General features: G+C 37.9%; 1 protein-coding gene across 2 annotated transcripts in view; it reads left to right on the top strand.

The window, feature by feature from the left end:
- ESF1 (ESF1 nucleolar pre-rRNA processing protein homolog) overlaps positions 1-16,243 on the top strand; it is a 60,778-nt gene that overhangs the window by 2,896 nt on the left and 41,639 nt on the right. For both annotated transcript variants that reach the window (XM_024193844.2, XM_029911912.1), the window contains exons 3-8: positions 2,779-3,068; positions 6,051-6,164; positions 8,594-8,694; positions 9,886-10,038; positions 12,407-12,521; positions 13,325-13,460. In XM_024193844.2, coding sequence (XP_024049612.1) covers positions 2,779-3,068; positions 6,051-6,164; positions 8,594-8,694; positions 9,886-10,038; positions 12,407-12,521; positions 13,325-13,460 — 909 coding nt within the window. The remainder of the gene's footprint in view (positions 1-2,778; positions 3,069-6,050; positions 6,165-8,593; positions 8,695-9,885; positions 10,039-12,406; positions 12,522-13,324; positions 13,461-16,243) is intronic.

Raw genomic sequence — 16,243 nt, 5'->3', positions numbered from 1 at the left:
ACTTAGTATTGTCAGAATCATTTTTAATTGCTGCAATCTTATTTCAGAACTTGAAATTGATGATGCAGTTTTGGTGTAATGTCCTGTGTATAAATACGTGTGTTCTCTTATTTAGGATTAAAACTATCCTGATGTTGAGACTTGAGGAAGGAAAAATTTAAAATATTCAAAGCATTTTGGAACAAATTGTATATTTGGTACTAAATAGTAAAGCAGTTAAATGCTTCTTGATTCAAAAGTCTGAGATTGAAGATGTGATATGCTTTTAAATTTTTTGGCAAAAAACATACTAGAATGAAATAACGTTCATACTGTTACTAGAAAGGATGAGTGGGCAGGACTGTTGATTTTCACGTGTTCAAACTTTGAATTATAATTGTCTTAATGAAGTAGCAATATGTTGTAACATCTCTGTAGCCACCAAAGATTGTGGTTGTCACTAGGGTGACCAGACCTCCCAATAAAAGTGGGACCGTCTCGATATTTGGGTGGCTGTCCCGATATTTCACTCCGCTGGCAGCACTCACCTTTTTTTTTTTTTTTTCTCTTCCCGCGGGAAAACCCCCCCCCCCCCCCCCATGTCCCGATATTTTCTTCATCTCATCTGGTCACCCTAGTTGTCGCTATGTGCACCCTGTAGCCATGTTGCTTTGTAGTTGTAGCAGGATAGAATTCGATTCTTCTGCTTCAGAAGCACAGATGCCCACCCATCACTTGAGTTAAGGGAGAATCTCCTTTAGGAGTTGTCAATGCTGATTCCCCACTCTGGCACTTTGAGTGCAAAAGGTGGGGGCCTGCAAGGATTTATTAAATTCCCAAGGTCACAGCTTCTCTCTGACCTTGGATGGGTAGATGCTGCCACCACCCAAGTGCAAAAAAAACAACCACCTCTTTTGAGAACCCAGGAAGGAGGAACACTTGGGAATTCCTTCCTGTGAGGTACCCTCAAGCCCTTTCATCCCCCCTTCCCGGGAAGAGCTGAGAAAGAAAGCAAAGGAAATCAACTGTTGCCACCAGTTAATTAAACAACATATGCACAAACCTTGTAGGGACACACAAATCCAATTCTGTCAAAAGCAACAAAGAGTCCTGTGGCACCTTAAAGACTAACAGATGTATTGGAGCATAAGCTTTCGTGGGTGAATACCCACTTCGTCAGACGCATGTAATGGAAATTTCCAGAGGCAGGTATAAATATACAGGCAAGAATCAGTCTGGAGATAAGGAGGTTTGTTCAATCAGGGAGAATGAAGCCCTCTTCAATCCAATCCTGTTCTTAAAAAAGGTAAATTTTATTAAACCCAAAAAGAAAGGAAATACATTTGGAACTTAGGCTTTTTGCTAGACCTTAAAAGAAACAATTACAAAAATTAAGCATCAAGATAGCTCTCTTGAGGTTCAGCTTAAAGGTTACAAGCAAAACAAAAGCATCTGGGGTTAGCACAGAGGAGTCCACAAGGCAATAAGAAATAAAAGAAATAACCCTAATCACATCTTCCTAGACATTCCCTGATGACTTACATATTTGGGGTTTCAGATAAGTAGGGTTGAGGGTATGATTTGATGCTTTTTCATACCTGGTTTTAAAGCTTCTCACAGCATAACTGCTGCCCTGCTCCCCTCTTTCCCGGAGAACAACAACAGACACAAAGGGAAAGCTTTTTTCCCAATTTTAAAAAGTTCTAGTCCTCCCATTGGCTCTTTTGGTCAGGTGCCCACTCACTTCCCTTTACCTGTGGACTTGTTAACCGTTTATAGGTAAAGCAAGGAGAGAACAGTTACGGTGTTTTATAGCTAACTGGCTGTCTGGGTGTCCATAAAAGGGAGCTCCCTCTTCCCCCTCCCTCCCCCCCCCCCCATTTATCACAGGAGTACTGGGTCTTTGAGACACTGTTCAGAAATTCTGATTCTGTTCAGATGAGGAAAGATACAACTACATCTCAGCTAGTTTAGTACAGAATCTCAGAATCCTGTTGTATCATAACTTTATCATAATTTTTGTGATGCTCCCCAGAGATATCTGGGGTCCTGAACCATCTCACCATCACCTGCCTTTGTCTATGCCTGCTGTGGATCAACTCCCTGAGTCCACCAGCCTCTTGCAACACAAGCACTGCCTTCTAGGCCTCTGCAGGCTGCATCCTCTCTGTGTGGGTTGAGATAGTACACATTAAGTCCCAAGTCCTCGGGGTGTTCCCTGCAACATCTAGCTTCTTATCTACAGAACACTCACAGAATTACCAGGCATAGACAATTTAAGACACTGTGACGTTCTTTGGTGAACCAGAATATACATACCAGAATCAGGAGATTTCTGCAGCCCCTTGTCCGTTGCCATTAAGAGCTTCTTGGGTCACAATATTTCTGTTTAATTCAGTGTTCAGATTTAATTAATTGGAGTGTTGAAATCCAAGTAACTCCATCTGTAATGACTCAGTCTTTTGGGGTATTCTTTTCCCCTTTTGTCTGATGTAATCTCTCCAGCTGTCATAGATTTTATATAAAATAATACAGCTATATAAAAATATATTTTAAAAAAAGAAACAATCATAACATAGTAATAACTTAGACTGTAAGCTTCTTGCAACAGGAACCAAGTTATCATTTTCTACATAAAGCACCATTCACACTTATGGAACAGCATACACATATAAATAATGTTAAATCTGATATTTACCTTTTCAGTGAATAAAGCTGCTATTGCATATGAATAAAGTAACATCAGCAAAAGCCAGTTAGATGAAATTTCTAAAAATGAATACTATTTTGATTATGCAGAATCCAAAGATGATGGAGAAACAGGAGAGGAAGAGGAGTCAGAAGATGACGGAGAAACAGGAGAGGAAGAGGAGTCGGAAGATGACGGAGAAACAGGAGAGGAAGATAGTGATGATGATTCAGAAGAAGATGAAAGTGACAGTGGGCCTGATCTGGCTAGGGGGAAAGGAAATATTGAAACCAGTTCTGAAGATGAAGAGGAAGATGATATGTCTGAAATATTTCCAAAGGAGCCAGAGATCGAGCATGCCTGGAGAGAACTGCATACAGATGCTCCCCGTGCAGATGAGGTAACATTTTGGAATAGTCAGTGATAGTATAGTATACAGAATAGACTAGAGGATATTTCTGTGAGTGGAAAAATTGTTATGAAATGACTGTAACAGATCAATCGAATAGAGTGGCAACATTTTTGTAGCTAATTACTAGGGCTATCAAGCAATTAAATTAATTGCGATTAATCGCACTGTTAATAGAATGCCATTTATTTAAATATTTTGGGTGTGTACTACATTTTCAAATACATTGATTTAAATTACAACACAGAATACAAAGTGTATAGTGCTCACTTTATATGACTATTTTTTATTACAAATATTTGTACTGTAAAAAAAAAAAAAGGTATTTCAGTTCACCTCATACAAATACGATAGTGCAATCTCTTTATCATGAAAGTGCAACTTACAAATGTAGGGTTTTTTTGGATACATAACTGCACTTGTATGAGGTGAATTGAAAAATACTATTTCTTTTGTTTATAATTTTTACAGTGCAAATATTTGTAATAAAAATAAGAAGTGAGCACTGTACACTTTGTATTCTGTGTTGTAATTGAAATCAATATATTTGAAAATGTAGACAAACATCCAAAAATATTTAATAAATTTCAGTTGGCATTCTATTGCTTAACAGTGTGATTAAAAGTGCAATTCATTGCGATAAATTTTTTTGAGTTAATCGCATGAGTTAACTGCGATTAATCAACAGCCCTATTTATTATTTATACTATTTAGTATGTCTCCTTTAGAGGAGCCTTGTCTTATTGAAGGGGTAAGATTTTTTTTATCTCAAAAAATCAGTATTCTAGAGATGAGAGGGGTGTGAGTTGCGCAGGAGAAGGGTGAATTCTTGATGCTGCTCCTGTTGTATTGGGTTTCTGAGCTTACCAGGCTTGCCTCCTGTCCAAAGAGGAAGAGAGTTTGATCTTAGAAATCTGCATTCGGGGGTAAGCAATGACTTGTGCAGGAGGAGTGTCTGGGAGGACAGGGGGTTACAGCGGTGGGGGAGCAGGCAATGACTTGTGCAGGAGGAGGGTGAGGGAGGTATCTTGCTGCTGCCTCTGGAAGCGTGGTTTCTGGTACTGAACTTGCTAGGCTCTCCTTAATGAGTGAGGCGGGCTCCTTTCAGCTGAGCGCACCTCGTTTGCAAGGGTGAGTGGATTTTACCTCAGGGACTGGGCATGCAGCAGGGGAGGAGAGGCTGATGCTGGGAGGCTGAACTTGCCAGGCCCCTGCTCTCTATGGGGTGCCCCTCGAGTGAGGGGCTGGTCAGGGGCATTGGGGCACGGTGTGGTGGTGGGGTCAGTCCCCGGAGCGAGGGGCATGCCAAGGGTGGTGCAGGGTCAGTCCCCGGAGCGAGGGGCATGCCAAGGGTGGGATCAGTTCCCAGACTGAGGGGCCAGCGGAGGCATTGGAGCATGGTGTGGGACTGTGTGTGTGTGTGTGTGTGTTGGTCTCCAGAGTGAGGGGACGGCCACAGAGGGTTGGTCCCCTGAGCAAGGGGGCGGCCAGGGGCATTGGGGCATGGTACGGGGCTGGGGGGGGAGGCACTGGGGTATGGCAGGGTCAGGATCCCTACCTCTCTGCCAGAGCTGGGATAGGAGCCACTTTCCTCTTCTCTCCCCTCCCTGCTGTCCGGAGGCGGATTGGGTTACTGCGCCTGACCAGACACTGTCAGGTCCATCCACAGCTGATGCCTCCCTCCCTGCCCAGATGCATGTGATTAACACCATTAAAAGAATTAACAAGTTAATTTTGTTTTCAGTTAATCACAGGCATTAACTGAGATTAATCGACAGCCCTACTAATTACTTATTAGTTTGTAGTATTCCTTTGCTTGAAACAATTACACGTTGGCTGCCTATAAGTGAGCAATTTAGTGCTAATGCGAGATGCATCAGTTCAGTTAATTTCTGCATCTCTCGATGATAGTGCTCTTGGTCCTTTGCTGGAAGGAGGGTTTCCTGTTGTTCGATTATGACCTCTGAAACTTATTTCAACAGAGTTTAAAACTCTGTTCACCATTAGTGTGCTGGAAGCTTTCTCTGGTAAGTGTTGGGAGGCCTTCTCTAGGCCAGTGGTTCTCAACTATGGGTACATGTACTCCTGTGGGTACACAGAGGTCTTCCAGTGGGTACATCAACTCATCCAGGTATTTGCCTAGTTTTCATAAAAAGTATTAGTGAGGTCAGTACAAACTAAAATTTCATACCGACAATGATTTGTTTATACTGCTCGATATACTATACACTGAAATATTTATATTCCAATTGATTTATTTTATAATTATATGGTAAAAATTAGAAAGTAAGTAATTTTTCAATAACAGTGTGCTGTGACACTTTTGTATTTTTATGTCTGATTGTGTACGCAAGTAGTTTTTAAGAGAGGTGTAATTTGGGGGTATGTGAGACAAATCAGACTCCTGAAAGGGGTATAGTAGTCTGGAAAGGTTGAGAGCCACTGTTCTAGGCCATTTATCAGATTTTAAGGTTTTATTTTTTAAAAAGTTATTGTTCCAAAGGCAACCTTTCAAATTTGTTTTGTAATGTTGTCTGTCATCAAATGCAGACAGACATCCCTGGTGCCTCTGCGGCTAATCAAACTCAAAGTCATGCTTTCTGTAATGGTGCTGAAAATAATGTTGTCCCTTCTGCGCTAGCAGTTAAACTTTTTTCCAACATTACTTCAGGGGGACCTGTTGCTGTCAACTCTTGTCAGGAAGGAATCTATAGAGCACATTTTATGTTTGAAAAATAGTAAAGCCCGTTTATTGAACGTTTCTGTTTGCTGTGTAGTCACTGCTTAAGAACCATGGAAGCGTCAGTGATATCAAGTGTTGTGGGAGATGTCATTCTCATGTTGTTCTCTAAAGTTCAACACAGTGTGACTTCATCAAAGGATAGTAACTGGAAAATAAGATGTTTCCTCTCAGCAATCAGCACCCAAAATCTTATTACAATTAATATATTTTTGCCTTCTTCCTCAATGTAGATAACAAGTAGATTGGCAGTTTGCAACATGGACTGGGATAGGCTGAAGGCTAAAGACCTACTGGCTTTGCTTAATTCTTTCATACCCAAAGGGGGTGTTATATTTTCTGTAAAGGTAAGAACTATTTGAAAATAAAGATAAAAGCGTATTTTGATTCCAGCAAGTTGCTTTTCTTCCCCATTCCTCCTGCTGACTTCCTTTCCCCCCGCCCCATTCAATTGATTTGTATTGGTCCTTTATAAAATAAATGTAGGCTATAGCTCCACACTCTCCCTTCCATTGATGGGTATTCGTGTGGGGATGATAAACTGACACAGCTTAATTTGTGTATGTGACATTGGTCTCAGTCCTGTTCCCATTGAATTTTATGGCAACACTTCCATTGACGCTAAAAGGAATAGAATCAAGTCCTATGTGCAAAAGCAGCATAAAGTTTAAATGCTTAATTTCCCTTAGTTCATACAGTAGATTCTCTAAAATTCTATCCTGTGTTATAGGTGAGGCTGGTAGCACCATCTAAAATCTTGGCTGCCCAGTGCTTCCCATTATAAGACCCTGTTTTCAGTTACAGTACTTGTAACTTTGCCAAACTTAATCCATTTGAGTTGAAATTTTTTATGCTGGGTGTCTGCCTCAGGCTGACCTTTTTTGGAAAATTTCAGCCAAAATGGTTTGGCCATTTCTGAGAATGAGGCTAGGCAAAAATATATTTTGACCTTGTTAAAAAGAACAAAGTGTAGGTTCTGTGGGGGCGGGGAATGTGATCGTATAATTAGACAATCCCAATGCATATACACAGGCAACCTTAATTTTGGCATTTCCTAACTTTTGAGTGCTTGACTTTGCAACCTTTTAATGTAGTTTTGTATGTAATATACAGAAACAGAGCTGTATTGTCACTAAATGAGTAATTTATACTACAAAAACTGTGTGTGTGTATGTATGTGTATATATATGTATGTATAAAATGCACTGTAGCTCTAACTTCGCATTTTAAGTAAGCTACAAACCTAGTTCACCTGAAAATGCACAGCCAGGGTGGATGTGCAAATTTTTCTCCCAATTCTAGTTATAGATTTCTTATGAGGGAAATAGTATTTCAGCAACATCACCAGTATTTATAACTAACCCAGTAACTCTGTTCAGGCTTTTTACGGTGAAATAGTGTATTGTTTTCTGATACATAGGAATAGTGTCTCTGGCACTCAAGCTACTGCTAAAAATAAATGTTCTTTGTCCCAAACTTTCAATTACAATTGAATTGATTCCATTTTTTCAAAACACAATTACTCATGTAACATTGCATTGACTAGTCATTGCGTAAAGATATTTTTTCATAACCATGAAATCTATTAAGTTACCCTGGACCAGAAGATTGATGTTACAAAGATGTGTGAGTGAAATAGCTACAGTGTTTAAAGATTGTTTTCATCTGAGCATTTACTACATAAAATCCATTACATGAATTCCTCTTGAGGAGTATTTCTCTACATACAAGAGTAGAAATATATATAATAAGAGGTTGGATTTAGAGAGCTGAAAGTTAGGTGGTCTGAGCAGCTTTGGTCTTCTGTATTTTGTTTGGTTTTGTGATAGTGTAAGGGTTGTTTGTGCTCTTTGTTCAAGGGTTTTTACACTCTCTCTACCAAATGCATTTGTTTGCTACCAAAAGAATTGGCAAAGTTCTACTATTCTTTACATAATAAATTGAATGAGATAAATTAACTGGGCACTTGATGCTCTCTCATATAAACGTCCCATAATCTAAGTACTCTTCTGTCTGTCTTTTTGTTCCTACTGAGTACTGTAAATGATGGATTATAGAGAAGTATCTTTCTAATTTTTTTTTAGCTTGATTACTTTGTATTCTGTTCCACTGCTTCTATTGTTTAGTCAGTTTCCCCTTTTTTGTATGAGTCTTTAACACATTGGAAAAAAAAAAGAGTGTAAAACAAATATGACTCGAATCCTACAACTTGAGCTGCATAGTTAGACCCCTGAACCTGAGTGGAGTCCAATCAATTTCTGTGTAAGGTTCTGTGGAAGAGTATAAAGTTTTGCCTGAATGGATCAGCTCTCAGGATCAGGGCCTTAGACAGTATAACTGCAAAAAGTGGCAGGGAAATTGAGCTCAAGTATAGTAATTAAAGTGTTTCATTGTTCATTTTTCTTTTTTGGCAATTGATTCCAAATTGATTGTGTCACTTTAATTATTTCAGCGCTGAACATTAATTCTATAATCGCAAGTTAATATTGTTTTTATGTATTTGTACATCAATTTAATTTGAACGCAGTTATATGGTTGCGTACCTTTTTTTCCTACATGTAGTCATATTGAAGTCACTGAAACTATTTGTATGCTTAATTTTTAAGCACATGTGTAAGTGTTTTCAGGATGGGATCTTTTTATGTTGTTTTCTCACTGGGGGAAAAAAAAAGTGATGCTCAGAACTCCTGGCTTGATAGATTTTTTTTTTTTTTTTTGCTTTACACTTCACCTTTTCAATTTGCTTTTAAGCTTTGTTTGTTTGGTATATTTGTAGATTTATCCTTCAGAGTTTGGAAAGCAGAGATTGAAAGAGGAGGAGCTGCAAGGACCTGTAGAACTATTAAGTCTTCCAGAGGATGCCACAGAGAAAGATTGGTATTAAGTACCCTTTTTTTAATGCTTCTCCACCTTTCTAGTTTTTCAAATGGTGTTTTTAATTGAATCTGACTCATATTGACATCATATAATTGAATAAATTTGTTGCGCCATAAAACTTAAGGCCCCAGTTGTGTAAATTGTTCCATGCAGGCCATGGGAATACACATGGGTGCAGAGGTTCATCTGCATGGGTCAGCTTGCAGCATTTGAGTGTAGCTTGCTAAAACTTAAATCTACCTTTTAACCTTTACATGCTAGATCAAAGTAAGAACTGATCAAAAAGACAGTTTTGACATGTTTCCACCTTGAGGACTTAGCTCCTAACAGAAAACATTCAGCATCTTACATAGTGATACCTTAGTATTTAATCAAGTGCAATGTTTTTCTAGCCACTTAGCAAATAGCTAAGAAGTTTGTGTGGTGAAGATGGTTTTTGCAAATAATACCATAAAATCTTAATTATTTTAAAAATGTTTTTTCATACATTGTGCATGTCTATATCTGTAGATAGAGATTAGTTTATGCAAATAGCTCATTTTGAGTAAAAGACACTGGAAAATGTAGTGGGACTGTGTGAGTTACTTTTCACCACTAGATGGTGATATCCCATACTGAAGAGTAAAATCATAATGACTGAGTTACAGAAATGGGATACAATTAAATTGAAAATGCAGAAAGTGCACTTATTTATGAACTGGAGAATTTTCCCAGATTAGCAAATTTAAACTCATATTTAATGCTCTTAGGAGTTGTCACAATGGTAAACAGCAGAGAAAATTGGAGTAGTTAATGCACAGCATACTTCTCTAAAACTTGATTCTCAAGCAAGCACAAGGAAAGACTTTTTTGCTGCCAAAATTTGTACCTACGTTATCAAGAAGAGGCTTAGTCCTATCACATGTTAACTAATCAGCACTGAGGAAAATGTTTCTTCAATACAATATCCTGATTTTGACTCCAGTCTTGGAATGGCATCCATGCAGTTAAACCATTATGCATACCTGTCCAGAGTCCCATAGAAGTTGGTGGGACTCTATGTAACATAAGATCTGATCTTTTTGCAAAGTCAGGCCCATGTGTTGGTAATATATGGTTTTAAGAAGTTAAGTTTGCAAAGTATTTCTGAAGTTGCAACTTTGTTTCATTGTTTTAACAAAAGTTATTTGGATGTTGTCTTCTCTTTTGTAGGATTTATAGGGAAAAACTAAGGGATTATCAGTTCAAACGACTGAAATACTTCTATGCAGTGGTAGAATGTGATTCTCCTGAAACAGCCAATAAAATTTATGAGGAGTGTGATGGACTGGAATTTGAAAGTAGCTGTTCTTTTGTAGATCTCAGGTACAGCAAATGGTGGTTTTTTTGTTTGTTTGTTTTTAACAAAAATTTAAAGGAAGTTTTAAATTAGAAGAATAATGCAGGTTTCAGAGTAGCAGCCGTGTTAGTCTGTATCCGCAAAAAGAACAGGAGTACTTGTGGCACCTTAGAGACTAACAAATTTATTAGAGCATAAGCTTTCGTGGGCTACAACCCACTTCTTTGGATGCATATAGAGTGAAACATATATTGAGGATATATATATATATATATATATATATATATATATATATATACACACACACACACATACAGAGAGCATGAACAGGTGGGAGTTGTCTTACCAACTCTGAGAGGCCAATTAAGTAAGAGAAAAAAAACTTTTGAAGTGATAATCAAGGTAGCCAAGTACAGACAGTTTGATAAGAAGCAAGTGTGAGAATACTTACAAGGGGAGATAGATTCAATGTTTGTAATGGCTCAGCCATTCCCAATCCCTATTTAGCCCTGAGTTGATTGTGTCTAGTTTGCATATCAATTCCAGCTCAGCAGTCTCTCGTTGGAGTCTGTTTTTGAAGTTTTTCTGTTTTAAGATAGCCACCCGCAGGTCTGTCATAGAATGGCCAGACAGGTTAAAGTGTTCTCCCACTGGTTTTTGAGTATTATGATTCCTGATGTCAGATTTGTGTCCATTAATTCTTTTGCGTAGAGACTGTCCGGTTTGGCCAATGTACATGGCAGAGGGGCATTGCTGGCACATGATGGCATATATCACATTGGTAGATGTGCAGGTGAACGAGCCCCTGATGGTATGGCTGATGTGATTAGGCCCTATGATGATGTCACTTGAATAGATATGTGGACAGAGTTGGCATCGGGCTTTGTTACAAGGATAGGTTCCTGGGTCAGTGTTTTTGTTCAGTGATGTGTGGTTGCTGGTGAGTATTTGCTTTAGGTTGGGGGGTTGTCTGTAAGCGAGGACAGGTCTGTCTCCCAAGATCTGTGAGAGTAAAGGATCATCTTTCAGGATAGGTTGTAGATCTCACTTTAACCTGTTCCTGTTAATGAAACTTTCACATCCTAGAAAGATCTTGTCTTACAGCAGAGGAACCTGTTTGAGAATCCCCAAAGCCTTTTTCTTTTTCTTCTGCTTAACTTATTAAATTAGAAAAGTAGATGTTTTGGGAGGTGCACTGGGTAGCTTTCATCGTTAGGCAGTTGCATTTCAAGGGACATAATCAACTTGAACCCTACTCAGTTTTTTAAAATGTGGTTAAATAGTTTCAGGCACTAAAAATACACATGAGGTCCCACAGTTAATAGTTGTGACTTTACGATCGTATTTTCTATTTTTAAACAATGTTTCTCATTGACCTACACAACATGGGAAACAACAAAATTGTCTTTACACCAAGTTCAGTCAAATGCACGAAGTTGGCTAACTGAAAGGGGAAAAATATTCTCTAGATATAAGCATCTTGTAAAAATGGTATTTAAACAATTTTCAGACCGCTTTTTGATTTTTAAGATGTCCCTTTAGAATTTCACAGCTTCATACTGACTTCCACTTGTCTTCAAAATTGCTTGATTTTTCTTCCCTAATTTGTGACAATATTGAAAATAATCAGAACTGTTCTAGTAGATCTATCCTGAAAGAGCAGATAGTGCTTAGAAAAGTGAGGTTAGTTTTTATAAAGGTGTTTTCCTCTCGTCTCAAAAATGCTGTGGTCAGAATATGAGAATTAAGAAGCAAAGTTGAGAGATTCTGTCTCCTTAAACATTATGTTGTACATATTCTGTGTCTTGATCTTCCAGGAAAAACACAAATACGTCCAGTGATATATTTAGGGTTATTTTAATAATCCCACTCATACTTGATATTTTTAACTTGTTCACTTCCATTTTTTAATCAGTGTTGTTTGCACATGTAGCTACTACTGGCCAAAAAAAAAAAAAAAAATGCATCCTAGGGTCTCTAATCTATCCTGTTTTAATGATTTATAGTTTACTTACAAATCATACCTGTTGGAAGCATTCCATGCCTACACTGGCCATATTAAAAATATTAAAAATTCTAAGTAATCAATTTAACTTCTTAAATTTAATTCTTTTCAAAAATTAATTTCTTACCTTTTCCACAATATTTTATAAAATACAGAGGATGTGGAAATTGAATGTACAGTGCAAATTGCAAATATTAACTTGTGTGCTATGTTTTTTATCCTTTCCCTGTATGTTGCTCTCTTTGGGCTTATCCACTTCTTATCCTAGCAAATTCTTCTGTATTAATGTGCAAGGATTTAATTAGAGAGAAGCAGAGCCTATAACTGTTTGTTCTTTTGAAACATCACAATATGTGTTTGAATAACAAGACATCTTCTTTGCCTTTAAGATTTATTCCAGATGATGTTACATTTGATGATGAGCCAAAGGACATAGCCTCAGAAGTGGATGGAGCTGCATATAAACCAAAGTACTTCACATCTGCTGCTATGGGAACATCAAAGGTATCTTAACAGTGTTTCTGTAACCCTTCGTAATTTGTTGAGCTTTGTTTTTCTTGGTTTATATAAGATATGTAAATAATGGATTGGTGACACTGGTGATAGTGGAAAAAGGATCCCTGCATATACTCATGATTGTAGAGATGTAGACATCAAATAGATATTGTATGTGTATGTTACAGAGGTATAGATTATGACTATAGTTAAGACTGAGTTTCGCACTTTTTAAACAGATTCAACCTCATTGTTATAAATGAAGAGTAGTGTTTATCATCCTTAAATTTACCCCACTTTCAGTTTGAATACAGAATGAAATTTGATTATTTAAAAGAAAATGTTAATTGGACTGACCTGGGTATTTTAAGAAATGTAGCACCACTTCTTGCCTGTTTTATCACAAATGATCTTATTAATGCAAGAGCAGACTTTCCAGATAGCTAAAACTCATTGAAATTTTGGGCATATAGGGAACACTAGAAGAAACTAAATACTATGCGTAAGGTACATTAGACGAAAATATGTTGTAATTAAATTATTAATTATTGTTTATAGCTACTTGATTTTATGGAGATGCTTGGTAGCAGCTCCTTAGTTAAGATTTAAATGGTTCTTAAATGCATAAAATCCTGTTCCCTAAAAGTCAGTGGCCTTTTGAAATGAAATTTCAGTGATACCCTTTGATTTTTTTTTTCTTTGTTGTTTTTGTTTATTTTTCTCTTGTTAAACTTGTAATAGGAAGTATTACAAACTGCACTCTGGGCAAAAACTTAAGCTTTACCATTTACATTTTATGTTTTTTTCTAAAGGTAGATATTACATGGGATGAGACAGATCATGAAAGAATAACTTCGCTACACAGAAATTTTAAAAAAGATGAACTTCTTGACATGGATTTCCAAGCTTATTTGGCCTCATCTAGTGAAGAGGAGGAAGAGCAACAAGGTACTTATAATTCTTATGCAGTGTTTGCTTAAGTTATGAGCAAAACAATTCAAGAGCATACACTTTGTAGGTTAGTAATAAACTCCAGATATTTGTAAAAACTATTTTACTGATTTAAACTTTCTTCCTTGAATATGATTTATGAGGGACAGTATTTTGTCCATAGTGAAGGTTGCAATAGTCAGGAGCCATTATGGAGAGAGTGTATTCCCTTCAAAATTAAAGGTGACTATTAAAGGGCCAAAAATGGAGTTGTACCCTTTTTTGTTTGGGGTATGTAAGAAGTCCTGAAAGTTTTGTTTTTTTACATTCAGCTCTGTTCTACATTGGGAACTTCTGTGGCGACTGGAGAGCTAGTGAAATGATGACAAAACTAGAGCAAAGGGAATGGAAGCTGTACATTTGAGAGGCGAAATATTTTTAGGTGTATTGTTCAAACTTTTTTTTGTGGCGGGGGGGGGGAACTGCCTGGTTAAGGTCAAAGACTAGTGAGCATTGGTATAAAGGAAGGCTTTGTTTAAATATTCCATATCCTTAGTCCTTCAGTTAGAGTGTGGCGTGTCAGCTCATAGTAAACATATGGAGATATCAAGAGGTCCTCCAGCAAATCAGGGAAGATGAGACTTTTGACATTCCTATTAATAATGAAACACACACAAAGACACAAGCCACCCTTTAAGTTGTTTGTAGGTCATGTTTAAGGATACAGTCATGAGCTATTATAAAGGCCTATTTTGACACCTCCCACCCCTATAGCTTTGGCTAACAAAATTGGTTTGGCCCCACAATTGCCATTTACACTGAAGGCTAAGGAGAATTTTTCTCTAATGTTTGAGGAGAATTAGTCAAACTGCTTTTAGTTATAGGTCTTAAAAATGTAGTCTTGAAATTTTGTTTCTACCTAACATTTCATTCAATACCACGAGCTTAAAAGCAGCTTTTCCTTTCTACACAATTAACTGTTTCTATACAGTTAAAACTCCTCTAACTCATGTATGAACTGTAATTGAAGAAGCTATTCTACCAATTGTACTTTTGTTACACAATTGTTTATTGAAATGTATTGGCTATACTTTTGTAAGAAGTCTTCCACCCACTAGCTGGTTAAATTTCAGAAAGAGCAGAAGATTCCTATACTGTATTGTAAAAGATGTTTTCTCTGAAGTCCAGTGATAGAATATTGTGGTGATGAAGCTAAAGGATGAGGGTTCTAGTCTCAGGTTTTTTATGGTTTACCTCTGTGGTTCCCAGGCCAACTAGCTGCAGTTTTTGTCCTTTTTTGTGACTCCCCATTAGGGGTATATACACACTCCACCCTGACCCCACAACCCTAATCCTGGCTGATGTGGAGGGGAGGCCCTGGGCTGGACCAAATCTGGGGGTGTGGTGTTGCAACCAGGCATGCGGGGTCACAGCGTCACTCAAGTTTGGCTCAGCTGTCCCCGACCCCCCCTCCTATGATGATGGGGCAGCCAGGTGAAAGCTGAGCAGTGCTATGACCTCTTGACCAGGTCTCAGTGCCCTGAGTGGGGAGCCAGGCCCAGCACCCTGGGACAGGAGCCACCACTGCAGGCTGAATATATCGTGGGCTTGCTCTTCCCCCCCCCCCCCCCAGGCCTTCCCTCCACAGCAGGCTGGGAGAGGTGTATGTTTGCCTAGGTGGGTTAATCTGGTCCTGGACTTGACAATCCATCTAGAACCTTCCCAGGACCAAATGGTTTAGGAGTTGCTCAGTAGCAGCTTTCTTTCTAATATTGGTAGTTTTAACTTAGAAGTGTTTAAATTCATGCCCTTTAAAAGTTTGCACTGGAAAAGTATTTTTTGTGATTACTTTCAGAACAGTTTAGGATTTCTTTGGCAAGCTTGAAATCCATTTTTTTTAAAATGTCCATAACTTGGAGATGTTTAAATTTTTTAAATGATATTCAGATATCAAACTTTTTTTCATTTGTGGGATTTAAAAAAAAAAGTTTGATTGTAAACTTGAAACAGTATATAGTTACATTGCTATCCTATGCTCTAGTCAATGTGAAGACAACTACAAAAATCTGCTTATCATTTGGTACAGTGACTTGTGCTTTATAAAGTCTGTGCAAGGCAAGAAGATGCTGAGGAAAAGCTCCACAAGGTAGTGCAAGATAAGGAAGACTAGAAATTTGGGATTTCAAGTTCTAAAGCTCTGTAGCTCGTGGGGTGGTGAGAATCGTGCAAAGCTTGTGAAACTCCACAGATTAATAATATATGTCTAGGGAACCAGGTGTCTTGCGGAGTTCGAACTTCTGGGTTTCAATCAGAGATGCAGGAGGGGAAGCTAGGGACCCTGTCTAATTCCTAGAATGTCTACTGGCCTTGCATTCTTTAAATATGGAAATTAATAGACAAACGTTATTTAAATCAAGATTGCTATTTTGTATTTATAATAAGGAACTTTGCAGTTAATCTTTCAAAACAAGCAATTCCCTTCTGAAAGACTGAGCATTTGCAAGTATGGAAATGGACAGTTCAGTATATAGATGCATATTCAAACATACACATTCAAACATACACAGATGACATCTCTAAAATAAATATTAATGTATAAAATATTGTGTATTCATGAAACAACCTTCTCTTCCCCTGAAAAACTGTCTAATATCCATTTAACAGGCATATTGTAACAACGTGCGTATTATAATTATAATACTGGTATTACACTCTACAGACTTGCTGTCTGCTTCTCTTCTCTATGATGAACAGTTTAATTATTAGCCTGGTTTGAATGGGTTTCTTCCCCCCCCCACAAA

This window comes from Terrapene carolina, unplaced genomic scaffold, assembly GCF_002925995.2.
Source record: "Terrapene carolina triunguis isolate 2854851 unplaced genomic scaffold, T_m_triunguis-2.0 Scaffold132, whole genome shotgun sequence".
Taxonomy (NCBI): domain Eukaryota; kingdom Metazoa; phylum Chordata; order Testudines; family Emydidae; genus Terrapene; species Terrapene triunguis.
This window is presented reverse-complemented; position numbering and strand designations above follow the sequence as displayed.